This window comes from Ranitomeya variabilis, chromosome 4 (assembly GCF_051348905.1).
Source record: "Ranitomeya variabilis isolate aRanVar5 chromosome 4, aRanVar5.hap1, whole genome shotgun sequence".
NCBI classification, from domain to species: domain Eukaryota; kingdom Metazoa; phylum Chordata; class Amphibia; order Anura; family Dendrobatidae; genus Ranitomeya; species Ranitomeya variabilis.
This window is the reverse complement of record NC_135235.1, coordinates 564,322,585-564,349,788: the sequence shown is the minus strand read 5'-3', so window position 1 is coordinate 564,349,788 and position 27,204 is coordinate 564,322,585. Positions and strand designations below refer to the sequence as shown.

General features: G+C 47.9%; 1 protein-coding gene across 3 annotated transcripts; it reads right to left on the bottom strand.

Annotated features, from left to right (window-relative positions):
* Positions 1-34: 34 nt before the first annotated feature.
* NPEPL1 (aminopeptidase like 1) lies at positions 35-24,044 on the bottom strand. 3 transcript variants are annotated; one of them, XR_013213459.1, is made up of 13 exons: positions 23,778-24,044; positions 17,758-17,943; positions 17,300-17,470; positions 17,129-17,218; positions 16,872-16,953; positions 16,570-16,712; positions 15,963-16,040; positions 7,453-7,553; positions 5,305-5,428; positions 5,029-5,205; positions 4,803-4,913; positions 2,500-3,269; positions 35-796 (listed from the first exon to the last, which is right to left on the bottom strand). XR_013213459.1 is itself a non-coding variant. In XM_077252810.1 (12 exons), the coding sequence occupies exons 1-12, from the start codon at positions 23,925-23,927 to the stop codon at positions 3,117-3,119; spliced, it is 1,566 nt and encodes a 521-aa protein (XP_077108925.1). In that variant the 5' UTR covers positions 23,928-24,044; the 3' UTR covers positions 35-3,116. The 3 variants fall into 3 exon arrangements, 2 of the variants coding, with proteins under 2 accessions (XP_077108925.1, XP_077108924.1); XM_077252810.1 differs by having other exon boundaries at positions 35-3,269; XM_077252809.1 differs by having other exon boundaries at positions 35-3,269; positions 5,296-5,428; positions 23,778-24,010.
* Positions 24,045-27,204: the final 3,160 nt, after the last annotated feature.

The window sequence follows — 27,204 nt, the reverse complement described above, 5'->3', positions numbered from 1 at the left end:
AGAGCAAACCAAGCACTGACAACAAAAGCCAAGACACGTATGGAGAGTTTTAATAAAAACTGCAAAGTCGTGGAGAAAGACAGACACAACATCACCTGGTGGAGGAGCTGGCCAAAAATACATGGAGAGCGGAAGGAGCAGTGCTTTCTAGAAAGGCGATAATTCGCCAGTGACTTCCAAGTCTCATGTACCATAATCAACCCGTCTGAAAAGCATCAGAACACCAACTCCAGCGGGCACCATCCACATACCGTGCCGTGAAAAAGTATTCATACCGAGTGAAGTTTTCCGCCTTTTTTTTTTAGATTACACCCACAAACTTTAATATATTTTCTTGGGATTTTACGTAAAATAACACAAAGCAGCAAGTATTTGTTAAGTGTAAAGGAAATGACATGGCTTTCTAAATTGTTTAAAAATATAAATCTGATATTTGTTTGACATGCAGGATCACCTTTCGCTGCAATTACTGCTATAAGTCTGTTGGGGGTATGTCTCTACCAGCTTTGCACATTTAGGAGGCCAATAGTGATGAGCGAGTGTACTCGTTACTTGAGATTTCCCGAGCATGCTCAGGTGGTCTCCGAGTATTTGGATGTGCTCAGAGATTTAGTTTCTGTCTCTGTAGCTGAATGATTTGCAGCTATTAGCCAGCTTGAATACATGTGAGGATTTCCTAACAACCAGGCAGCCCCCACATGTACTTATGCTGGCTAACAGATGTAAATCATTCAGCTGCAGAGACAGAAACTAAATTTCCGAGCACATCCAAACACTCGGAGATCACCCGAGCATGCTCGGGAAATCTCGAGTAACGAGTACACTCGCTCATCACTCGAGGCTAACATATTTGCCCATTTGTCTTTGCAAACTCGCTCTAGCTCAGTGAGATTGGATAAAGATGTCTGCAAACAATAATTTTCAAGTCTTGGCACAAATTGTCAATGGGTTTAGGTCCTGACTGTGACTGGGCCATTTACACACATGAGTATGCTTTGATATAAACCATTATATTGTAGCTCTGGCAGTATGTTTAGGGTCGTTGTCCTGCTGGTAGGTGAACTTTACACCTCAGTCTCAAGTCTTTTACAGCCTCTAATAGGTTTCATTCCAGGATTGCCCTGCATTTAAGCCCCATACATCTTCCCTGTCCCTGCTGAAAAAAAGCACCCCACAGCATGATGCACCCACCATGTCGGACGGTGAGGATGGTGTTTTTAGAGTGATGTGCAGTGTTCGTTTTCCACCATACAGAGCGTTTTGTATTTAGCCCAAAAAGTTCTACTTTTGTCTCATCATAACAGAACACCTTCTTCTACAAACTAGTTGTGTCCCCTACAGGGCTTTTTACAAATGGGTCTTCTTATGGCTTGCTTTCAAAAATGGGTTTCCTCTTGTCACTCTTCCATTAAGGCCAGAATTGTAGAATATACATCTAAGGCCACGTTCACAAGTTCAGTATTTTGTAGCAGTATTTGTAAGCCAAAATCAGGAGTGGAACAATCAGAGGAAGAAGAATAATAGAAACATGTGCACCACTTCTGCATTTTTCACCCAATTTTGGAATACAAATACTGATTTAAAATACTGAACGTGGCCTAATAGTTGTCTTATAGATATTCACACATGAACTGTGGATTTCTGCAGTTCTTCCTGAGTGACCATTGGCCCCTTGCCTGCTTGTCTAATCAGTGCTCTCCTTGCTTAGGATGTCAGTTTAGGTGGACGGTCATGTCTTGGTTTGCAGTTGTGCCATACTCGTTCCATTTTTCCATGATGAATTGAACAGTGCTCTGTGAGATGTTCAGAGCTTGGGTTATTTATTTGTTTTTATAACCTAACCCTGCTATAGTCTTCTCCACAACTTTATCCCTGACCTGTCTGGTGTGTTACTTGGTATTCATGGTGCAATTTGATTCACAATGCTCTTAAATAAACCTCTGAGGCCTTCACAGAAATGCCGTAGTAATACTGAGAATAAATCACACGCAAGTGGACTTTAGAAGGCATCACCCCATCCACAAATAGCCTGTTGTGACACCTCTTACCGTCTTGTCACAGTAATTCATTTATCTACAGCTCTGTCAAAAATTAAGAGACCACCACATCAAAACCCTGTCATGGGCAGCCCAATCTCCAGACCTGAACCCCATTGAAAACCTCTGTAATGTAATCAAGTGGATGATGGATAGTCACAAGCCATCAATCAAAGAAGAACCGCTTACATTTTGGGGCCAGAAGCAGTGTGAAAGACTGGTGAAAGCATGCCAAGACGTATGAAAGCTGTGATTAAAAATCATGGTTATTCCACAAAATATTGATTTCTGAACTCTTCCTGAGGTAAAACATTAGTATTGTTGTTTCTAAATGATTATGAACTTGTTTTCTTTGTATTATTTGAGGCCTGATAGCACTGGGTGTTTTTTTTTTTTTAATTTTGACCATTTCTCCTTTTCTGAAAAAAAAAATACAAAATGTATTGCTTGGAAATTCAGAGACATGTTGTCAGAAGTTTATAGACTAAAAGAACAATTTACATCTTACTCAAAAATATACCTATAAAGAGAAAAATCAGACAAGCTGAACATTTTGCAGTGGTGTCTTAATTTTTGCCAGAGCTGTACTTGCCTGACAAAGGAGACTCTTTGAATACTTTGGGTTTTTGGGCATAAAAGTATTTACATTGTTTTTTTTTCTGGCTAACACAGTACCACAATATAATGACTTTATTGCACATTACACAAGTGGACTCAATTTACTAATTATGTGCCTTCTGGAAGCAATTGGTCACTCAGGATTTTATTTAGGGGTATCAGACTACAGGGCGCTGAATACACATCCACGTCACTATTTTCAGATTTATATTTTTAAAATATTTAGAAAACCATGTATCATTTCCTTTACGTTTCACAAATTCTTGTTACTTTGTGTTGGTTTATCACATAAAATCCCAATAAAATACATATAAGTTTGTGGGTGTAACGTGAAAAAAATTTGGAAAAGTATAAATACTTTTCAAGGCACTGTATACCATTAACAAGTGCCAGGTATATAAATAGTCAGTATAGTGACGGGAAACCCTTGTGCCCAGATCAGATCATGTAATCACGTAGTGGTCACACAAGACGTCTCCTTTTGGTGTCTCTCTCAGGAGTCTCAACGACTTCATCCTCTCCCAGTGGAGAAACCATGTTTAGTAAAGGGTCCTCCGAAGCACGGCCAAACAGAGACAGGAGTAATGCAACGCCAAAGCCGGTGGCTCTCTCGCCCTGCAGACAGATCAGAATACATGTGTGAGTACGGAGAATGATGAAGATCTTGGGTTAGGTAGAGCTTTAGCTACTCCACTTTATTGTGCTGAGGCAATGCAATAAATACGGTGTATATAATAAAACATGTATGTGCCAATATGCCTCAGAAATGCACACTGCCAGCACAATGGCTCGTTCCAGGGGTGCACGACCTGCTGCCCAGGGGCAGCCTGTGAAACCGTTCTGTGTGACCTCCAACCATCTGGTCACAGACGCTCTTCTCCGGAGTGAGGAGGACCAGAATGCACGGTGTTTCAATCTCTGGCCTGCACATATAGTGGTGAAATACAGATGTCCTGGCTCCTGTACAGCACAGAAAGGAGTCGACAAGAGGGAGACGTGGCTACAGCTATATGAGAGTGCTGTTATATTCATTATGGGAGCTGTGGTCAGATTTCTTAGGGCGCCATGTTCAGACACAGGAAACAAGTCAGGTCAAGTGACTGTAATCTTTAATTTCCTGTGCTGTAAGCCATCGGCGGGAAGACGGTGCTGAAGCTCCAGAATTGTCGGCTTCCAACGCTCACTCTCAATGTTGTGCCTGGTTTGCGCAACCATCGGAGGGGAGGGTGTTACTTCTCCCTCCACCATTCACATGGAACACCCTCTCCTTTCCTTTGTTTTGCTATATTCATCAGTTTATGGGAGAAGAGAAAAACTACAATGGCGTGCAGCATGCGTGGTTTCTTTCTGTCCGAATTGCAGTTAGTGGGGAGAAGGGGGATCTGTAACCTCCTGATACATGGGAGTCCTAAAAATGGAACTAGCCGCATTAAATGTTTCTGAATGTAATACCCCCTAATATTGAAATCTGGGGTTTGTGCAATCTGACAATATTATTCTCGGACCAAAAGAGGTTCTGTGCCACATATCATGGGCTCAGAAAAGGTCATGTAATGTGCACAAAAAGATCATGTTAATAAAAAAAATCTAAAATCGACATACAGCAATTAAATGAATATATATTAACAAGTGGATTGCTGCATACTTCACCCACTTGAAGAGATTTAAAAAGGTTTTCAACTGAACATTGACTTTTGATCTTTGCCCATGGCAGACCAGTGTACTCTCTTATGGACAGTCATCCAACTTCCCATTCCAACCATTTCTCCACTTGTCATGTCACCAAACTCCACTCCAAGTATAATGGAAGAGGCTTGTTTCAACTTTTGGTTACTCGTACAACCGACCTTCTGTAGGTGATCACACTGGCCAGTACAAAGCGATAGTATATATAGGCAATAGTCCACTAAAAATCATGCCCACAACATCCACATTAAGAGCTTATGTTAGTGAGGGGGAAATTAAGTGGCTCCATTTTCCCTTTTTACCAGTTTTAATGAAATGCCGCTCATTTTAGAGGGTGACATGCGCAACAGTTTCCAAGATCTGCAATTTATAAAGAAGGCTGTAGAAATTATAAACCAAAGTGTGGACTTTCCACCAACTCTTCAACATGTAACTATCCATTGAAGGTTGGTAAATACTCACCGCATGAACAGGGGACGCTATATCAACATGCACCCAAACTCCAGGCCAGTCAAAACCAAGGTGAGATGCAATAAAGAGGCCAGCACATGAGCTCTGGGCATTCTCCCGGTCCTAAAAGAGTACAGAAAATTATCAGCGTCAGCCCCTTATACTGCAGATGTAAGATAGCCTAATGATAAAACAGTGATAAAAGGAGTGCAACACGCCATCATTCTCCTCCACTCACCGCCACAGAGTTCTTCATATCAGCCACAGCAGAAGAAAACTCATTAAAGTGCAGCTCTGGACAGTAAACCAGTGGGTGAACCAGATCTCCACACTTACGGCCAGCCTTTACACAGGCCATCTCCCATTCCTCACTATTAGTTAGTATTGCAGCGTGATATTTGCCAGTGGCAATGCCCTGAAAAAAAAAACAAAGCTTAAGTCCATCCAAGTATTAAAATGGCAGCCTTACTGCAAACACAACCAGAAGAAGAATATGTAAACCCACCCGTCTCACCTGAGCACCCGTCAAAGTCGCCATATCCAGAATGATATCTGCATTTAGGTCCTTGCAGGCATAAGACACCCCGTCAGCCAGCACCAGCCTCCCCTCCGCATCAGTATTGTTAATTTCAACCGTTCTAGGTTAAGAGTTAAAATAGGAAAAATAAATAAAAATGTCACAATAGGGTCCTTATTAAGGGGGATTTTATCTAGCCAGACATTCAACGGGACATAGAATCTTCTGGTTGTGCTAAAAGCTGCAAGTTCTTATCCGCAATTCAGGACAATTACCTCTCTCAGCTGGTAGATGAACCAACCAAGGGGGAGAATCTGCTGGATCTGGTTCTGTCACACAGACCAGATAATTTCAGATCTACAGGTCGTGGAGCATTTGGGATGCAGTGACCATAATATGGAAAGTATTATATCAAACATTCAAGACGGGAAATGCAAAAACCTGGTACTTTAGGAAAGCCGATTTCAACAAATCAAGGCAAGAGCTTAATCAAGTAGACTGGGACCAGGTCATGGTAACTGGGGATGCCGAACATAAATGGGGGCATACTACTACTACTACTACTACATATAACTAGTTTAACACAATAAGAAATATGCCTAAGTCTGAGCAAATTAAACATTGACAAACTCCCTGGCTCAGATGGCATTCATCCACGGATACTGAGGGAATTGAGCTCCGTAATTGACAAACCGCTGTATCTCATTCTTAGACTCTCTTGTAACAGGCTTAGTGCCACAGTAATAAAAAGAAAAAAAAATAGTAAATCACATCCCCCTTTGTTACATAAAAATTACAAAATAAAAAAATAAAATAAATTTTTCCATTCTTTGCAGTTGGGGTTAGGGTTGTGTAAATGATGACAGTATGACGACTACTATTGAGCTCAAGTGCTCGCTACTCGAGTTTGTGTCGGGTGCTCAAGTACGCACGGAGTATCATGTATCCTCGCATTTTTTTTTGTGTTGAACAGCTACAAAACATGCGGGGCCAGGGGGCGTCAAGTCTCGGGACTTGTCACTCGAGCACCAGCAATAATCAGTGCAAACCCAAGCACCCAATGCAAACTGGAGTATGAGCACTTGCGCTCAACACTAATGATGATGCATTCAATAGGATGACATAATGTTATTAAATCCTCTGTCATACCTATGGGTCCAAAATACTCACTATACCCCTGGATAAAATCTTTGAGGGGACTAGTTTCCAAAATGAGGTCACTTGGGGGGGGGTTCCACTGTTTAGGCACATCAAGGACTCTCCAAATGCGACATAGTGTTCAAAAAGTCAAACTGTGCTCCTTCCCTTCTAAACTCTGCCGTGCGCCCAAACAGTAGTTTTTCCCCACATATGGGGTATCGGCGTACTCAGGAGAGATTGGACAACAATTTTGTTGTCCATTTTCTCCTGTGAAAATAAAAAAATGTTTGGGTCTAAAGTAAATTTTTTTGTGAAAAAAAATTAAATGTTCATTTTCCTTCCACATGGCTTCAGTTCCTGTGAAGCACCTGAAGGGTTTATAAACTTCTTGAATGTGGTTTTGAGCATTTGAGGGGTGATGTTTTTAGAATGGTTACAATTTGGGGTGTTTTCTGTCATATAGGCCCCTCTAAGTCACATAAAATGTGATGTGGGCCCTAAAAAATGGTTTGGTAAATTGTGTTGGAAAAATGACAAATTGCTGGTCAACTAACTAGAAAAAAAAATGATGTGGGAAATGTTATTTATTAACTATTTTGTGCGACAACTGATTTAAGGGCATACAAATTAAAAATTGTAAAATTTTCCAGATTTTTTTAAAATTTTCGCCAAATTCCATTTTTTAATTTTTCTTTTTACAAATAAACGCAAGTCATAGCAAACTAATTTTACCACTATCATGGAGTACAATATGTCACGAAAAAACTGTCAGAATCAGTGGGATCCCTTGAAGTGTTCTAGAATTATAACCTCAAAGTGTCAGAATTTTATAATTGTAAAATTTAGCCCGATCATTAAGGTTAAAATTGGCTTGGTCACTACCTTGTGTGAATACTTAGATGGACACAAGGTTTCATGTGATACACTATTGTATTTCTATTATTTTCACTAAGTCCCATCCTAAATCTGATCAAAAGTAGAGTAGAAACAAGAAGATATCCTCACTTTCCAGAGTACAGCAAGTGGATGTCATCTGGTCGAGTAGCATTTGGTCCAACAGAGTTCTCAGCCAGGCAGAACAAGGCATGGAGGTTGTCCTTAAAACCCTGAAATAACAAAAAAAGAAAAATGGATCTAGAGGAAAGTTTAATCTTGGCTGCTATGACCGACACCCATAAACTGAAGTGCTGGTACCATGTATGGTTACATGCAGGGGCGTAACTACCGCGGTCGCAGCGGTCGCCATTGCGACCGGGCCCCGCAGGTCAGGGGCCCCGGGCCGGCAGGTCTGAGCAGGGCCAGGCTGGCCATCGGGCACTTCTGGCAAATGCCAGAAGAGCCGATGCCAGTAGTGGGCCGCTGCACTGTTCCTCCCCCGGAACCCCCCCCAGTGCCGCCGCCGCCGCCGCATTTAACTATACCGGCGTCTATGACACCGGTATAGTTCAATGCAATGATGGGAGGAGAGAGCGTCATCTGACGCTTCCTCTCCCATCATTCCCCGCTCTGCCTCTGACAGTACACTGCGGGTGCGCGATGACGTCATATCATCGCGCACCTGCAGTGTCCTGGGCAGACTGCAGCCGCCAGGAGCAGCGCGGGCAAAAGGAAAGGTGAGGAGAGTTTTTTTTTTTTTTCTTTTTAACCGGACTGTGGGGCCATTATCGGGGGGGGGGGGGGGGGAGATGAGATCTATATATCCCTGTGCGGGCTCTGCTGTATATATCCCTGTGCGGACTCTGCTGTATATACCACTGTGCGGGCTCTGCTGTATATACCACTGTGCGGGCTCTGCTGTATATACCACTGTGCGGGCTGTGCTCTATATACCACTGTGCGGGCTGTGCTCTATATACCACTGTGCGGGCTGTGCTCTATATACCACTGTGCGGGCTGTGCTCTATATACCACTGCGGGCTGTGCTGTATATACCACTGTGCGGGCTGTGCTGTATATACCACTGTGCGGGCTGTGCTGTATATACCACTGTGCGGGCTGTGCTGTATATACCACTGTGCGGGCTGTGCTGTATATAACACTGTGCGGGCTGTGCTGTATATAACACTGTGCGGGCTGTGCTGTATATAACACTGTGCGGGCTGTGCTGTATATACCACTGTGCGGGCTGTGCTGTATATACCACTGTGCGGGCTGTGCTGGATATACCACTGTGCGGGCTCTGCTGTATATACCACTGTGCGGGCTGTGCTCTATATACCACTGTGCGGGCTCTGCTGTATATAACACTGTGCGGGCTGTGCTGGATATACCACTGTGCGGGCTGTGCTCTATATACCACTGTGCGGGCTGTGCTGGCACCCAACACCATGTTGCAGTGCAGGAGATTCCTGCAACAGTCCGAGGCGTATCTAGGGGAAGCGGGGCGGGGGAAGGTGGGGGGGTTGCGGAGGCGGGGGAAGGTGGGGGGGGTATGGGGGGTAGGGGGGGGGTATGGGGGGTAGGGGGGGGTAGGGGGGGGCCCCATTTGGAAGTTCGCACCGGGGCCCATAACTTTGTAGTTACGCCACTGGTTACATGCCAACACTGCGGATTACATAGATGGAATCTGCCTCTTCTGCTACTGACACCTATAGTGCGGAAACTGGAAGAGACGTCAGATTCGGTCAGAGGTCCTTCAGCATCACTTTTTGCGGTCTAGGGTTTAGGGACACCAGCAGAGCTTAAAGACCAACTAGAGGATGAAATATCCAAATGTTGGTCAGAAATATCAAAGGTGAATTAGACCGGTGGCTAAAGTGGCAAAAGACAACGTTGCCATTTGAAGATTCCTCACAACTGAGAGACCCAATGAATTGCAAAATAGACAGCTTGCTAAAGAAATTCTCGGGAGACTTCAGCAGGGTTGGTGAACACAAATGTAGTCTCTACATATTTAGCGAGATCCTTGTTCCGGTGGTTGAACCAACTAAAACATCATCTCAGCATGGGAAACCCAAGAGAACAACTTATGTAATCCTTACCTCTTCTTCAAAAGGCAACAGGATCCTTAGCCTACGCGTCTCTAGTCAGTAAGAAAAGCGGCAAAATTCTCAAGTCTTGTCAAATTCTACGAGAAGTGATATTCAACTTCAGGAGAAACAATGATGCCAAAATAGTAGGGTGGTGGATTTCCGGGTTCCCCTCTCAATAGCAGATGATCACCATTACAAAGACAAGAACATTACAGAAGATCAGAAAGGACAAGACAAAGATAATCCCAGTGGCACCTTTCTGGCCAAAGAGAAGCTGGTTTGGAACGTTGAACAGTCTGAAAATAAAAGGTCCCCCGATTCTTCCATCAATCAGCGACCTTCTTGATCAAAAGCCGATCACCCAGATCCTCAAGCCTTGCGGCTTGCTGCCTGGCTTCTGAGTCCATTATCCTAAAAGCTAGGGGGTCTTTCGGACAAATTGTTAAATACTAGAGATGGGCGAACCTGAACGGTAAAGAAAAACTCTCAGGGTGCTAGCGGGGATGTCACCAAGGTCACGGCAGTTAGCCCGGCTGGGAACGGAGCCTCGGTGACTGGAGGTAACATTGATGACGTCACTGCCAGTCACTAAGGCTGCTCTCGCAGCAGTTCAGTCACCAGTGGTTCTCAGCCTGGATGGTCACATTTTGGCACCATCCAGGTTGTAAGCTAATTTTTTCCCCAGACATGGATAACGGCATGGGACAGAAAGACCGACAGGTGAGGGATAATGTTATTTTTTTTAGTTTTATTACAGGAGAACGAGGGCTTCGGTGGAATTAGGCATTTGGTGAGTATAACTGGGTTTGTTATTTTTAAATAAAAAAGGAAAACTGTTATTGTACGACTAAGGGCTACGGCCAGAAACGCATAAGAATGCTACAGGATTTTATCATATGTCTGGACTCATTTTTTTTTTAAAAGAATGAAACAAAGAAGATTTTTTTTTTTTTCAATAGAAATTCAGTTTGCTGATCCAATTTTCTTTCCTAACTTATCCGATGGTCAAACGGAATCTGGATCCTGACTGCCGTATCAGAGGCTACCAACCATATAATACATGGTGAGGCACCATTCCCCTTTTTTTTGTTTGTGTGTTGTTTTATTTCTAATAAAGGACTTTATTCTGGCTGTGTCTTTATGTACGGTACAACTGTAGGATTAGTAATGGATAGGTGTCTTACAGATGCCTCTCGATTACCAAGCCGTGGGCTTGATGTCACCTGACAATATAAAGGTGACATCAACCCCACAAATATTAACCCCTCTTGCCACCATTACATCTAATAAATATGCCTTTTAAGGGCAGCCGCAAGCTGCTATTTTTAGACTGGGGGGGCAAAATCCATGGCCCCTTAGTAGCCTGAGAATACCAGCCCCCAGCTGCCTGCTTTAGCAAGGCTGGTTATCAAAATTAGGGGGGGACCCAAAGCCACTTTTTAAAATTATTTAAATAATGAAAAAGATACAGCATGGGGACCGCTCTATTCTTCATAACTAGCCTTGCTGAAGCTGACAGCTGAGGGTTGCAACCCCCAGCTGTGAATTTTGCCTGGCTGATTAACAAAAATACAGGGGAACCCACTCCAGGTTTTTTTTTTTAAATTATTTATTTACAGCGCAGGAGCGGCTGATGAATGCTCCCATCCGCCGCTCCTGCTCTCACTATTCTTAGCGGCAGCAGGTGTCCGATTATGGGAGCAGTTGTCCCATCAGCTGACACCAGTGACTGGAGATAAACTTTATACCTCCGATCACAGCTGAGTGCTCCCCGCTGTATTTTGACAGCGTGGGAACCGCGGCTCTCTGACCGGCGGAGATGGTTTCACTTCTGGTCAGAAGTGGCGTTTGCTGCGCTGTTATGCACATGACAGCGCAGCAAACACTGGAAGTTCGGGCCCCCAATTCAAGTGAATGGGGTCCGGATTCGGGTTCTGTTCCCTGAACTTTTTGTAACTGTTCGGCCGGACCCGAACATCCGGGTGTCCGTCCATCTCTAGTAAATACACTTCAGAAAAGTAGAAAGTCAATAACAAATTACATCTAACAAAATATGGAATTTTTTTATATCTTGATGTGGCTCTACTCCTCCGGATCCTCAGCATCCAAACATAGCCCAAATTCTTGATTTCCTACAGAGTGGAGTAGAGAAGGGCTTAAAGACTAGCACTCCAAAAGGCCAAGTTGCTGCCCTTAGTTCATATTTCGATCAAAGCTTGGCAGATCATTGTTGGATCAAAAGGTTTATGACAATAGCTTCTCAATTGCAACCAAGACTATCCAATTTTGTCCCGACCTGGGATCTAAACGTGGTCCTCATAATGTCTTATGATGCCACCATTTCAGCTTATAGACGCTATACACTTAGATAAACGGTCTTGGAAAGCAGCCTTCCTGGTGGCAAGCACAACAGCAATTAGAATCCGTGAACTGCAGGCACTCTCAAAAAGGGAACCTTATCTAAGAACTATAGAAGATAGGATCATTTTTTCCTTGGACCCATCTTTCTTACCCAAGTAGCCTCAGAGTTCCATATGTCTCAAGAAAACATTTTACATTCCTTTTGCCAAATTCCGTCCAACAGTAGAGAAATGGAATTCCATACACTGGACATACATAGAGTAAGCCTTCAACATCTCCAACTATCAAAATCCTGGAGGAAGGATCAGATCTTCATACAGCACTATGGACATAATATAGGCAAAAAGGCTTTAAAAAGCACGATTGCAAGTTGGATAAAAAAAAATAAAAAGCAATTTGTGGAGCTTACAAGAACCAGAGTTTGGTACATCCAGAAAAATTCACAGCACACTCCACCGGAGCTGTATCTGTCTCATGGGCTGAAAGGGCAAGCGCTTTCATCAACCAGATCTGCAGTGCCGATACCTGGTCCTCAGTCCATACCTTTTCTAAACATTAGAGACTAGATCTAATATCTAAAAACTGAATTACTGGTAAGTCTAATTCCATTTTCTCTAATAACCCCCCACGACAGCACACTGGAGCAGTGCCCAAGAGAAGTGTTAAGGAGGGATAATAGCCTGCAGGACTTTTCTCCCAAAGGTTAAGTCTTTAACAAACATCAGGTCTAGCCTCTAATGCTTGGAAAATGTAAGGACCGAAGACTAGGTAGCAGCTCTGCATTTCTGCTCGATGGAAGAATTGGCTTTCTCGGCCCAGGAGACAGATACCGCTGTGGTAGAGTGAGCAGTGAATTTTTCTGGAGGTGAAAGGCTCTGAATGTGATATGCCTCAGAGATTGCTCTCTTGATCCAGTTGGCAATTGTGGATCTGGAAGTTTCCTTCCCCTTATTTTGACCTTGAAGGTGAAAAATAGATTTTGGTCCTTCCTACTCTTTTCCGTCTCCTGGAGATAGTGAAGGACCGTTCTCCGTACGTCCAGAGTGTGGAATTCCTCTTCTTCCTTATTCATTGGATCTTGATGGAAGGAGGGAACCATAATCTCCTGGAACCTGTGGAACTCTTAGACCACTTTAGGTAAGAATGATGGGTCCAGCCGCAGAATAAGCCAGGATCCTCATGTAGGGCTCATTAACTGAGAGAGCCTGTAACTCGCCCACTCTCCTGGCTGTAGTTATAGCTACAAGAAAAGCTGTTGTTTTCCAGGGGAGTCTGTCCAAGTCTATAGATAAGGGCTCAATGGGTAGTAGTGTAAGCCCTTTTAAGACAATATTAAGGTCCCAGGAAAGAATTAAATTTGTAATCCTAGGATGTAGGCGAGATACTGCCATCATAAATCTTTTTACCCATCGGTAGTCTGCTAGAGTCTGGTTGAAGTAGGAACTTAGAGCTGCCACCTGGACTTAGAGGGTACTAAGTTTGAGACCCTTTTCTAGCCCTTCTTGCAGGTAAAACCAGGTTTCAAGCAATATTTGGTTGTGGCAGGTCAGGTTGTTTGGGTGCACTCCATGAGATGAAGGTCTTCCATATCTTCTGGTATATGGCTTTTGTCACTGGTTTCACGCTTCTCTATAGCGTTCTAAAAACCTCTCTCCAACAAACCTCTAGTCTTCAAGATTGAGAACTCAGAAGCCAGGTAGTCAGATCTAGTTTCTTGGGATCTGCATAATTTATTAGTCCCTGGTGAAAAAGGCTTCTGATCATGGGAAGTGCTACAGGTCTGTCTATGCTTAAGTTGGTCAGGGTGCCGAACCAGCTCCTTTTGGGCCAGAATGGTGCCACCAAAAATCACCTTAATTTTTTCAGATCTTACTTTTTGTAGGACCCTTAACAGGATTGGTATTGGAAGGAAGGCATATTACAGCCATCGGTAAACTAACACATCCACGCTTAGGCAAGTATCGCCTGGATTTAGTGAAAAATATCCATCTTTGCATTTTGACCACTTGCGAAGAGTTCTACTTCTGGACGGCCCCCACCTTCTGGTCAATATCTGAAAGACTTAGGGGTCTAGGATCCATCCTCCTGGATGAATCTCTGTTCTACAGAGAAAGTCTGCCTGTATATTGACTGACCCTTTTACGTGCAGAGCGGACAGGGAGAGAAGATGTCCTTCGCACAGTAAAAATATTCTGGCTGAAATAGCTTTCAGGTCCTCGTGTCTCGTACTTTCCTGGTGTTGGAGGTGGGCTACTGTTGTCACGTTGTCCGAGTAGATCCTCACATGGGTATTCTGGATTAGAGTTATTGCGGTTTCGAGTACCTCCTATACTGCCTTTAGTTCTCTGAAGTTTGAGGACTGTTGGCTTATTTAGTCTCACCAGAGTCCTTGGAATACGCGCTGGGAAACCATGGCTCCCCATCCCTTTCGACTTCCGTCTACTTTTATGGTGACCGTAGGGTTCTGTGTCCAGGGGACACCTCTGTCCAAGTTTTTTTGATTTTAGCCACCAGGTTAACGAGTCTGTTACCCGAGGTGGTATTGGGATCTTCCCGTTTAAGGATTCTGGGATCCAACCCAATTTGCAAGAATATGCGTCTGTAGTGTTCTGTTATGTGCCCGAGTCCACGCTACCATCTGGATGCAGGAGGTAATGGATCTGAGAACTGACATGGCACACCTTATTGACACTACCTTCTTGCTTTGCAGTATCTTTATCCTTGATTTTAACAGAATTTGTTTTTGCTTGGACAAAAAAGGATGTTTGCCTGTGAGAGTCTAGCAAAACGCCCAGAAAAGTCTTTGTTGTTGAGGGAACCATGTCTGTTTTTTTGTGGTTCACCAACCAGTCTAGTGAGGACAGGATTTGAGTTATCAGTAGATGTTTCCGGAGTACCCGTACTGAAGGAGAAACCAGATGTTCTTCGAGGTATGGAACTTCGAAGCCGGCGCGTCTGACGTCACTTCCGCCCCCGGCTCTCAGACCCGGAAGTTCACGCACCCCAGCATGCTGCTAGTAACCAGAGGAGGAGGAGGAGAAGAGGCTAGAGAGCTCAGAAGTCTCAAGCCGAAGAACCACCCCAAGGAGTCTGTTGCCGGCACAGTACGCCGTTGGATGACCTCTTCATCCCTACTAGGAACAGGAAAGAACACAGAGGAGAGGATGTGGGAGGTGTGGTTATTTAACCTCTTTGGTATTTCCTGTCCCTATTATAAAAGGGGTAACAGCCTCTGGTGTGCTGTCGTGGGGGGTTATTAGAGAAAAAGCTACCGTATTTTTTGGACCATAAGACGCACTTTTTTCCCCAAACATTTTTGGGGAAAATGGGGGTGCGTCTTATGGTCGCAATATACCTATAAATCCTAGCGGCGGAGGTCCCGATGCAGCTGGTACTATTGTAACTGTGCTCTGTGGTGCGGTGGTGTCAGGGCTCTGTGGTGTGGCAGCAGCGGGGCTCTGTGCTGCAAGGAGGGCTCTGCCGGCATTTCATCAAAGCCCAGAAGTCCCCGCAGCTCCGTTGCTGCAACGCGGTGGCTATCTTTCCGGATGGCGGCGCATGCTAAGATTCAAATCTCGGTAAAGAGATCTCGTCCCCAGATCTGAATCCGAGGATGCGCCGCCCCCGGCAGCCATCATTCCGGAGGCATTCGCGTCGCAGCAAGGGAGCTGCGGGGGCTTCCAGGCTTGACGAAATGCCAGTGAAGCCCCCCACGCAGCAGAGAGCAGCTGCCGCCCCAGAACAGAGCCCCACAGAGTCCAGTAGCACCACCGCAACAGCCTGGGATGGGATTTCCCAGAGGCCACCGCACCAGCCTGGGCCACCGAACAACCTCTGTGACTAGTCCTCCACCAGTGCAGAAACCCCTTCCAGTAAGCTGGATTCGGACTTTAAGACCGACCCCCATTTGACACATTTTTTTCCCTATTTTCCTTCTTAAAATTTGTGGTGCGTCTTATGGTCCGGTGTGTCTTATAGTCAGAAAAATACCATATATATCCATTTAAAAAGGGAAACAAAAAAAGGAAAAACACAAATCAAAACTGGCTGAAGAGGGTAGGGGTTAAGCTGAGATTACGGCTTTATTGAAGGGCACTAAGTTTTAAGCCTCCTTTTATTGTACATCTAAGGCAAAAACTGCACCAACCCAACATGTTGTGTGTCAAGACCTGTTCTACCAACCTGCCTTACTGCTGCTTTAAATGCTCCAAGAACCGCGGCTGCACCTCCACAATCTCTCTTCATTCCTGGCATTGTGGTCTAGTAACAAGAGAGAAATCCATTAGAGAATGTGCTGCCTCCCTCGCCATTATATATGAACGAGCACCTGCCGGCCTTACCGGGGTACATTCAGCACAGATTGGTTACTAAGTGAATAAACTACACTGTCCCAGCCAGTACTTAACTAACAGCAAGACTGGGTAATAACTCACAATCCAAAGGGGTGGGCAAAAAGGACCTCGACCACGCAGCGCACCGAAGGAACATTCAGCTTATGCGCTCGAGCTCTTTGAATTACCTTTTATCCCACGAGATTTTTCAATCTTTGCTATTCACTAGGACATGGTGTCTCTCCCAGTTTGCCAACAGCATGAAGCACTGACAACGGTGGGAATTTAATCAAAGCTAATGCAATCGACTAGTAATAATGTTTCCTATACTACAATTTGAAAAATAAAATCAGTGCCCTAATTTTTTCTTATTACAAGTAGCCTATTTTCAATCCCCTCCCATATGAGACCTCTGAAGTATGGACAGCACCATTCAGGAGACCAATATGGAGTCGTACCTTTCCTTTAATGCTGAGTCCTCCGGTATCATACACAATGCCTTTACCAACCCATGCAATGGTTTGAGTGGCACCTTCTGGAGTATGGCTCAAAATGACCATGGCAGGAGGGTGTTCGGCCGCTTTGCCAACACCATATATTCCTGCAGGACACAGATACTTATTAAAGCATAGTCTGTTTTTCCCCCAAGTGGAAGAAAAGCCAACAAGGTGACGGCACAGAAAGTGAGATTAGTACAAGCTGTAAAAAGATGTGCAAAAAACGATGGCACTCCTTCTCTGTGTCTTCAGTCCAATCTCACCTCCAAATCCTCTCTCCTTTAGCTCCGCATCTCGAATAATCACTGGCGTGATGCCAAGCTCCTTCCCAACAGCTGAAATCTCCTGCAAAATAGTGAACAAATATAATGTACACCACCCAGACCCCGCAGCGATGCCAAAACAGTCCTTACTTGAGAATACAAAGTTTGATGCCCGTTCCGTGGCCCGATTATATATAAATAATGCCAACTCGCACCCAATATCTTCCAGAATCTGAGTGCCAATTACCAGTCCTTACCTCAATGAAGTGGTCTGTGTTCATCTCATTACAGGGGGTGTCCACAATACGTGCCGCCAGTCTCACCCCGTCGGTTGCACTTTCCAGGCACTAGTAAGACAGAACAAGTCTAGTATGGGAGGCCATACACCCCAGGAAGAAAGAAGAATACAGATTTGGGGGTCACATTACCTTTAGAGTGGTCACTTCCATGGGTCCATTGTTCTGCCCAACGAGTAGAAACTCAACGGCAACGCTCTTTCTATCGGCTCGGCGGGACGCACTGGAGCGACGGGTGAACAGTGGAAAGGCTCGAGCAATGGCACAAGCGCTGGCGAACACCTCTGACCGCTCACACACCATCTGCGGAAGGTGATGAAGCAGTTATACACTGTCCATACATACATCTGCAGAAAACATGCCAAAGTCATAACTGTGAAGAGCACAAATGTGGATTTTAAGGACCTTGTTGGTGTCACCATGGCTTTTCTTTGGGTTATGGAAGGGAAAGTACCAGAGCAGTTATCTGTACCTATCAACACTCCCGCCAAGCCAAAACAGCCACACATCCCTAAACTTACTGCTATTATTTATTAAAAGCCAGCACAATGTTCTCTATGGCAGATGAGCCGGCCCGTGGCACCACTTACCAGGATACATCTTGCTGTTCCCGATGGAAGGCAGTTTCGGATTAGACGTGTGATGAAGTGGGCAGCAGAAGGGCTGTTATGGCGGCTGACTCGGGAAGGCAGGGCGGCAACTGTGGCTAAGTTCAGGTACAGAGGACAGTTGTCGGTGGGGTTGGGACTTAAGGTGCCCAGAGCGTTCTTCCATATCTTGAATGAGAAAGCAAAACACAAATTACTTTATATAGAAGATAAAGCAAGAAACCAGATCTAAAAAGAGGGGAAAATCTGGCCGGTACACCAGGGACTTTACCTGTTCTCACTCCTTCTAACCTGGTCTGTGGAAAACTCAGTCACATCAAGAAACTGTCAAAGTATGGTTGGAAGGAATTCAAGGGAACAGTACCATGCTTTATTCCACCTGGAGAAGTGCTGCCAGGTTTCCCTACAGATTACACTTCATTCTGGGGGGTACAAGCTACAAGACATCACTGAGTTTAAAGATCCAACATAAACAGATCTTTAGAGCAGTGAGAGCTCCACTTTCCCTATATAAAGCTACCATCCCCCTACATAGCCATAAAGCTACAACAATCTGGCTACAAGCAGCCACCACTAGAGGGAGCTCCCTGCATACTGTGTTATTACTGAGCTACATGTATGCAGTAAGCATAGAGCTCCCTCTAGTGGTGACTGTGTCTAGCCAGAATGTGATCATTTTCCTTTTGTGCCTATGTAGGGGTTTTGTACCTCAGCTTTATAAAAAAAAAAAAATAAATAAAAAAAAATAAAAAAAAATGCAGCTCTAAAAATAAATTAAGAAATTAATATATGCAGGGTGCAAAACCATGACACCTACTGCTCCATGATCTACTATTACAGAATGGAGTGGTCTGAGGATCTCATTTTAAATCAGTATAACGTCGCCGACCTGACACTGTCTGTAGGTTACTGTGCACAATCCTGCTGACAGGTTCAATTTAACGTCACCCATAACCTCTACAAATCCAGTGAGAAACTATTTCAGAGCACTCTTCCCCGTTTTCCAGTACTATACGGTAAAATCAATGATGCCGTTTACAATTACAAGTCATCTTATAAAAGACAAGCCTCATACATTGTTGATGGAAAAATAGAAAAAGTTCTGGAAGATAGGAGGGAGGGGGATATACCAGCCCCCCCCAAAAAAAAATAATAAAATAAAATAAATAAATAAATAAATGAAGCTTGGCTGCAATAGGAAGAGGTCAAGGTCCATTCAGACTATAAAAGTAATCTTTGCCCCTGTGGATAGACAGGACGAGAGCCAAGTCCTGTAAATAAGTCCTAATTGTAAGAAAGGTGACTGCAGCACCTCTTAGTAACATATCCTGACAATAAGTCAGTCTCCGGGGGGGGGGGGGGGGGGGGGGGGGCCTATGCAGATATCTTGTGCCCAGTACACAGGAGGCAGATGCCTCAGCAAAAGTCCTGTGCCCAGAACATGGAAGGAGAGGTCTTTGCAGTAGTCCTGTGCACAGTTTATAGAGGGGTGGTGGTGGTGGGGGGTCTTTACAAATATTCTGTGTGAAGTATACAGGGGTAGAACAGATCTTAACAAACATATACGGGCGGGGAGTGGTCTTAAAACTTCCTATGCCCAGCATAAGGGGGGGGGGGGGGGGTCTTTAGAGACATCCTGAGAACAGTGTACAGGGGAGGGAAAGTGGGAGAGAGGATTTTAGAAATGTATATGGGGGGCAGTCTTTAGGGACGTCTTGTGCCCAGTATACGCAGGGGGAGGGAGGTCTACAGCCTACCTGCGCCCTGTATACTCAGGGTTTTTTTTTCAGCTGTCCCGTGCCCAGTATACGGCGGGGGGCTTACAGCCGTCCCGTGCCCTGTATAAGGCGGGGGGTTTACAGCGGTCCCGGGCCCAGTATATGGCGGGGAGGCTTACAGCCGTCCCGTGCCCAGTATATGGCGGGGAGGCTTACAGCCGTCCCGTGCCCAGTATATGGCGGGGAGGCTTACAGCCGTCCCATGCCCAGTATATGGCAGGGAGGCTTACAGCCGTCCCGGGCCCAGTATATGGCGGGGAGGTTTACAGCCGTCCCGGGCCCAGTATATGGCGGGGAGGCTTACAGCCGTCCCGTGCCCAGTATCTGGCGGGGGGCTTACAGCCGTCCCGTGCCCAGTATAAGGCGGGGGGTTTACAGCCGTCCCGTGCCCAGTATAAGGCGGAGGGTTTACAGCGGTCCCGGGCCCAGTATATGGCGGGGAGGCTAACAACCGTCCCGGGCCCAGTATATGGCGGGGAGGCTTACAGCCGTCCCGGGCCCAGTATATGGCGGGGAGGCTTACAGCCGTCCCGGGCCCAGTATATGGCGGTGAGGCTTACAGCCTTCCCGGGCCCAGTATATGGCGGGGAGGCTTACAGCCGTCCCGGGCCCAGTATATGGCGGGGAGGCTTACAGCGGTCCCGGGCCCAGTATATGGCGGGGAGGCTGACAGCCGTCCCGGGCCCAGTATATGGCGGGGAGGCTGACAGCCGTCCCGGGCCCAGTATATGGCGGGGAGGCTGACAGCCGTCCCGGGCCCAGTATATGGCGGGGAGGCTTACAGCCGTCCCGGGCCCAGTATATGGCGGGGAGGCTTACAGCCGTCCCGTGCCCAGTATCTGGCGGGGAGTTTACAGCCGTCCCGTGCCCAGTATAAGGCGGAGGGTTTACAGCCGTCCCGGGCCCAGTATATGGCGGGGAGGCTTACAGCCGTCCCGGGCCCAGTATATGGCGGGGAGGCTTACAGCCGTCCCGGGCCCAGTATATGGCGGGGAGGCTTACAGCCGTCCCGGGCCCAGTATATGGCGGGGAGGCTTACAGCCGTCCCGGACCCAGTATATGGCGGGGAGGCTTACAGCCGTCCCGGGCCCAGTATATGGCGGGGGGCTTACAGCCGTCCCGTGCCCAGTATAAGGCGGGGGGTTTACAGCGGTCCCGTGCCCAGTATCTGGCGGGGGGCTTACAGCCGTCCCGTGCCCAGTATAAGGCGGGGGGTTTACAGCCGTCCCGTGCCCAGTATAAGGCGGAGGGTTTACAGCGGTCCCGGGCCCAGTATATGGCGGGGAGGCTAACAGCCGTCCCGGGCCCAGTATATGGCGGGGAGGCTTACAGCCGTCCCGGGCCCAGTATATGGCGGGGAGGCTTACAGCCGTCCCGGGCCCAGTATATGGCGGTGAGGCTTACAGCCTTCCTGGGCCCAGTATATGGCGGGGAGGCTTACAGCCGTCCCGGGCCCAGTATATGGCGGGGAGGCTTACAGCCGTCCCGGGCCCAGTATATGGCGGGGAGGCTTACAGCCGTCCCGGGCCCAGTATATGGCGGGGAGGCTTACAGCCGTCCCGGGCCCAGTATATGGCGGGGAGGCTTACAGCCGTCCCGGGCCCAGTATATGGCGGGGAGGCTTACAGACGTCCCGGGCCCAGTATATGGCGGGGAGGCTTACAGACGTCCCGGGCCCAGTATATGGCGGGGAGGCTTACAGCCGTCCCGGGCCCAGTATATGGCGGGGAGGCTTACAGCCGTCCCGGGCCCAGTATATGGCGGGGAGGCTTACAGCCGTCCCGGGCCCAGTATATGGCGGGGAGGCTTACAGCCGTCCCGTGCCCAGTATCTGGCGGGGAGTTTACAGCCGTCCCGTGCCCAGTATAAGGCGGAGGGTTTACAGCCGTCCCGGGCCCAGTATATGGCGGGGAGGCTTACAGCCGTCCCGGGCCCAGTATATGGCGGGGAGGCTTACAGCCGTCCCGGGCCCAGTATATGGCGGGGAGGCTTACAGCCGTCCCGGGCCCAGTATATGGCGGGGAGGCTTACAGCCGTCCCGGACCCAGTATATGGCGGGGAGGCTTACAGCCGTCCCGGGCCCAGTATATGGCGGGGGGCTTACAGCCGTCCCGTGCCCAGTATAAGGCGGGGGGTTTACAGCGGTCCCGGGCCCAGTATATGGCGGGGAGGCTTACAGCCGTCCCGTGCCCAGTATAAGGCGGAGGGTTTACAGCCGTCCCGGGCCCAGTATATGGCGGGGAGGCTTACAGCCGTCCCGGGCCCAGTATATGGCGGGGAGGCTTACAGCCGTCCCGGGCCCAGTATATGGCGGGGAGGCTTACAGCCGTCCCGGGCCCAGTATATGGCGGGGAGGCTTACAGCCGTCCCGGGCCCAGTATATGGCGGGGAGGCTTACAGCCGTCCCGGACCCAGTATATGGCGGGGAGGCTTACAGCCGTCCCGGGCCCAGTATATGGCGGGGAGGCTTACAGCCGTCCCGGGCCCAGTATATGGCGGGGAGGCTTACAGCCGTCCCGGGCCCAGTATATGGCGGGGAGGCTTACAGCCGTCCCGGGCCCAGTATATGGCGGGGAGGCTTACAGCCGTCCCGGACCCAGTATATGGCGGGGAGGCTTACAGCCGTCCCGGGCCCAGTATATGGCGGGGGGCTTACAGCCGTCCCGTGCCCAGTATAAGGCGGGGGGTTTACAGCGGTCCCGGGCCCAGTATATGGCGGGGAGGCTTACAGCCGTCCCGGGCCCAGTATATGGCGGGGAGGCTTACAGCCGTCCCGGGCCCAGTATATGGCGGGGAGGCTTACAGCCGTCCCGGGCCCAGTATATGGCGGGGAGGCTTACAGCCGTCCCGGGCCCAGTATATGGCGGGGAGGCTTACAGCCGTCCCGGGCCCAGTATATGGCGGGGAGGCTTACAGCCGTCCCGGACCCAGTATATGGCGGGGAGGCTTACAGCCGTCCCGGGCCCAGTATATGGCGGGGGGCTTACAGCCGTCCCGTGCCCAGTATAAGGCGGGGGGTTTACAGCGGTCCCGGGCCCAGTATATGGCGGGGAGGCTTACAGCCGTCCCGGGCCCAGTATATGGCGGGGAGGCTTACAGCCGTCCCGGGCCCAGTATATGGCGGGGAGGCTTACAGCCGTCCCGGGCCCAGTATATGGCGGGGAGGCTTACAGCCGTCCCGGGCCCAGTATATGGCGGGGAGGCTTACAGCCGTCCCGGGCCCAGTATATGGCGGGGAGGCTTACAGCCGTCCCGGGCCCAGTATATGGCGGGGAGGCTTACAGCCGTCCCGGGCCCAGTATATGGCGGGGGGGGGTTTACAGCCGTCCCGGGCCCAGTATATGGCGGGGAGGCTTACAGCCTTCCCGGGCCCAGTATATGGCGGGGAGGCTTACAGCCGTCCCGGGCCCAGTATATGGCGGGGAGGCTTACAGCCGTCCCGGGCCCAGTATATGGCGGGGGGCTTACAGCCGTCCCGTGCCCAGTATAAGGCGGGGGGTTTACAGCGGTCCCGGGCCCAGTATACGGCGGGGAGGCTTACAGTGGCCCGGGACCAGTATACGGCGGGGGGTTTACAGCCGTCCCGTGCCCAGTATACGGGGAGTACAGTATACGGTGGGGGGCTTACAGTGGCCCGGGCCCAGTATACGGCGGGGGGCTTACAGTGGCCCGGGACCAGTATACGGCGGGGGGGGGGGGGGGGGGTTTACAGCCGTCCCGTGCCCAGTATACGGGGAGTACAGTATACGGTGGGGGGCTTACAGTGGCCCGGGCCCAGTATACGGGGGCAGAGGGCTCTACAGACGTCTGCACTTTCCGCTATGGCAGCGCAGTAATAACACACGTCTATAATCCAGAGCTGAGGGGTAAAGTCTCACATCCCATGATTACACATTGTCTCAGTCTCTGGCAGCTTCCAGCACAGGCCAACATGCTGGGCTTTGTAGTTCTAGACCACCTGTACAGGCACCGGAGCTATAGGAGAGTGCTCTGGGTAACCTGCAAAGTGCGGTTCTCCAGCTGCTGTACAACTACAACTCCCAGCATGCCTTGCTGTGACACAGGCTGCACACCATAGCTGTGAATATGACGCTACCACACTGCATTGCTGAGACTTGTAGTGCAGCAGTGCCCCTGAGAACCAGAGGGTGGGGCGGCATGTATGCACAAAGGGCGACAAGGACTGCACACAACTTCCGGCCTGCGGGGGGGGTCTCTCCTCACCTCCTCAGTGACCCGGGGCTGCAGCTTTCCCCGCACATCGCTCCACAGAACCCGATGCAGGTTGGGCAGTTGTCCCAGGATCAGCACAGGCCTGGTCTGGGGGTCTGCATCCCCGGCACTCGATTTGAACTCCAGCCGGACATTGGCCATGTCAGAGCCCAGTGCCGAGTGCTAGCCTCACAGCGGATGACCAAACCTCGCTGTCAACTGTGGTCCCGGCCTTTCTCACAGCAGCCAATCATATCACTAACATACAATGGCTCCGCCTTCGTCTTGTTGGTGAACGTTACTCATTTGTTATTACTAAGGCCCGCCCCATGAGCGAGGACCAATAATGACGTGGAAACGTTGTGCGTTCCACGTTTCAGTCTAATAACATTCCGACAGAAACAAAGTACAGTCATTTTAAGTTCCCACCATTGAAATTGGCTTCAATAGCTAAGAGAACTAAAAACTGCAAAGATGGAAGTAGAGCGAAGTCAGTCCATGCAATCCCCAGGAAATAGGAGCTGGACTAGGAAGATGGCTTCTGCCGTGCATTAGTGGCTAGCAGTGTCACAAGTCACACACAGAGCATAGCCCCAAGGCTGAATCATATACATACTGTATTAGTTACACTGTGTCCTTTCAGTGAGAAACATGGCATGTGTGGTCAGGGTCTCATCTGTCTTATAGCTGCAAGGCTTCCCCTATGTACGGGGATTCAATGATCGGTGTAAAGCCCAGGAATTGAAGCTGCAGAAATGTGACCACATAATGGCTGCCTTAAGGTCTGGATCACTGTACAAAATGTTAGGGATGACAAACAGTGGGCGCAAAGGTATTTTGAAAATAACAATCTCCATAATTTCGCCAGTAGAAAAAATTCCAAACAAAACCATCAAAGCTTGATAGAAGCATAATGCCACATTCTCACCTTCAGTATTCGGTCAGTATTTTACCTCAGTATTTGTAAGTCAAAACCAGGAGTGGGTGATAAATACAGAAGTGGTGACACAATTCTATTATACTTTTCCTCTGATTGTTCCTCTCCTGGTTTTGGCTTACACATACTGAGGTAAAATACAGATGAAATACTGAGGTAAATACACTGTGTGCAGAATTATTAGGCAAGTTGTATTTTAGAGGATGATTTTTATTATTGATTAACAACTATGTTCTCAATCAACCCAAAAGACTCAAATATCAAAGCTTAATATTTTTGGAAGTTGGAGTGGTTTTTTTAGATTTGGCTATCTTAGGAGGATATCTGTTTGTGCAGGTAACTATTACTGTGAAGAATTATTAGGCAAGGTAATAAAAACCAAATATATTCCCATCTCACTTGTTTATTTTCACCGGGTAAACCAATATAACTGCACAAAACTTAGAAATAAACATTTCTGACTTGCAAAAACAAACCCCCCCAAAATTAGTGACCAATATAGCCACCTTTATGATGACACTCAACAGCCTTCCATCCATAGATTCTGTCAGTTGCTTGATCTGTTTACGATCAACATTGCGTGCAGCAGCCACCACAGCCTCCCAGACACTGTTCCGAGAGGTGGACTGTTTTCCCTCCCTGTAGATCTCACATTTTATGAGGGGCCACAGGTTCTCTATGGGGTTCAGCTCAGGTGAACAAGGGGGCCATGTCATTATTTTTTCTTCTTTGAGACCTTTACTGGCCAGCTACGCTATGGAGTAGTTGGAGGCATGTGATGGAGCATTGTCCTGCATGAAAATCATGTTTTTCTTGAACGATACAGACTTCTTCCGGTACCGCTGCTTGAAGAATTTGTCTTCCAGAAACTGGCAGTAGGTCTGGGAGTTGAGCTTCACTCCATCCTCAACCTGAAAAGGTCCCACAAGTTCATCTTTGATGATACCAGCCCATACCAGAACCCCACCTCCACCTTGCTGGCATCTGAGTGGAGCTCTCTGCCCTTTACTGATCCAGCCTCTGGCCCATCCATCTGGCCCATCAAGAGTCACTCTCATTTCATCAGTCCATAAAACCTTTGAAAAGTCAGTCTTAGGGCTTGTTTCCACTTGCGAGAAACCCGTCCGTGTCTCGCATGTGGAAACCAAGCTCTGGCGCCGGCACATTGGAGCGGAGCGTGCAGCTCCATGTGTTGCTATGCGGCCGCACGCTCCGCTCTGGAGTGCTGGCGCCAGAGCTTGGTTTCCACATGCGAGACACGGACGTGTTTCTCGCAAGTGGAAACAAGCCCTTAAGATATTTCTTGGCCCAGTCTTGACATTTTATCTTATGTTTCTTGTACAAAGGTCGTCGTTTTTCAGCCTTCCTTACTTTGGCCATGCCCCTGAGTATCGCACACCTTGTGGTTTTTGTTACTCCAGTAACATTGCAGCTCCGAAATATGGCAAAACTGGTGGCAAATGGCATCTTGGCAGCTTCACGCTTGATTTTCCTCAATTCATGGGCAGTTATTTTGCGCCTTTTTTGCCCAACACGCTTCTTGCGACCCTGTTGGCTATTTGCCATGAAACGCTTGATTGTTCGGTGATCACGCTTAAAAAGTTTGGCAATTTCAAGACTGCTCACAATTTTGGACTTTTCAGAGCCCGTCAAGTCTCTCTTCTGACCCATTTTGCCAAAGGAAAGGAAGTTTCCTAATAATTAAGCACACCTTATATAGGGGTTTGATGTCATTAGACAACACCCCTACTCATTACAGAGATGCACATCACCTGATTTACTTAATTGGTAGTTGGCTCTCAAGCCTGAACAGCTTGGAGTAGGACAACATGTATAAAAAGTATCACGTGATCAAAATACAACTTGCCTAATAATTCTGCACACAGTGTATTGAACATGTGAATGTGGCCTTAGAATGGCATTTCCATCTCTCTCATAGACATTATTGTATAAGGCTTATTTTTGTGGGATGGGTTGTAGTGATGAATGACACCATTTACTTCACTAGGTTCATATTAGCGTTTCAGTCCGCAGCGTGGTGCTGCAGACTTCTTTCCTTAAGCTCCGCCTACTTCCGCATGCATCCTGCGTAGCTATCTTTAACCCCTTTCTGCCAGCTAACGGAATAGTACGTCAGCTGGCAGATCCCCTGCTTTGAGGTGGGCTCCGGCGGTGAGCCCACCTCAAAGCCGCGACATGGCAGCTGTTTTGTACAGCTGACGTGCGCGCAATGAGCGCGAGCGCAATCGCGATCCGTCCGCGCCCATTAACTAGTTAAATGCTTCCGTCAAACGCTGACAGCGGCATTTAACTAGCACTCCTGGCCGCGCGGCTGAAAGTGCTGACCCCCATCACATGATCGGGGGTCATCGGTGCATTGCCATAACAACCAGAGGTCTCCTTGAGACCTCTATGGTTGTTGATGGCCGATTGCTTTGAGCGCCACCCTCTGGTCGGCGTTCAACGCAACCCTGCATTTCTGCTGCATAGAGGTGATCTATG

Coding starts and splice junctions, on each gene's coding strand:
- NPEPL1 (XM_077252809.1), bottom strand. CDS start 23,927: ATGGCCAATGTCCGGCTGGAGTTCAAATCGAGTGCCGGGGATGCAGAC. Junction 7,554..15,962: donor TTAAAGCAGCAGTAAGGCAG/GTTGGTAGAACA, acceptor TTGTTATTTCAG/GGTTTTAAGGACAACCTCCA. Junction 5,206..5,295: donor CGGGTGCTCAGGTGAGACGG/GTGGGTTTACAT, acceptor TTTTTTTTTCAG/GGCATTGCCACTGGCAAATA.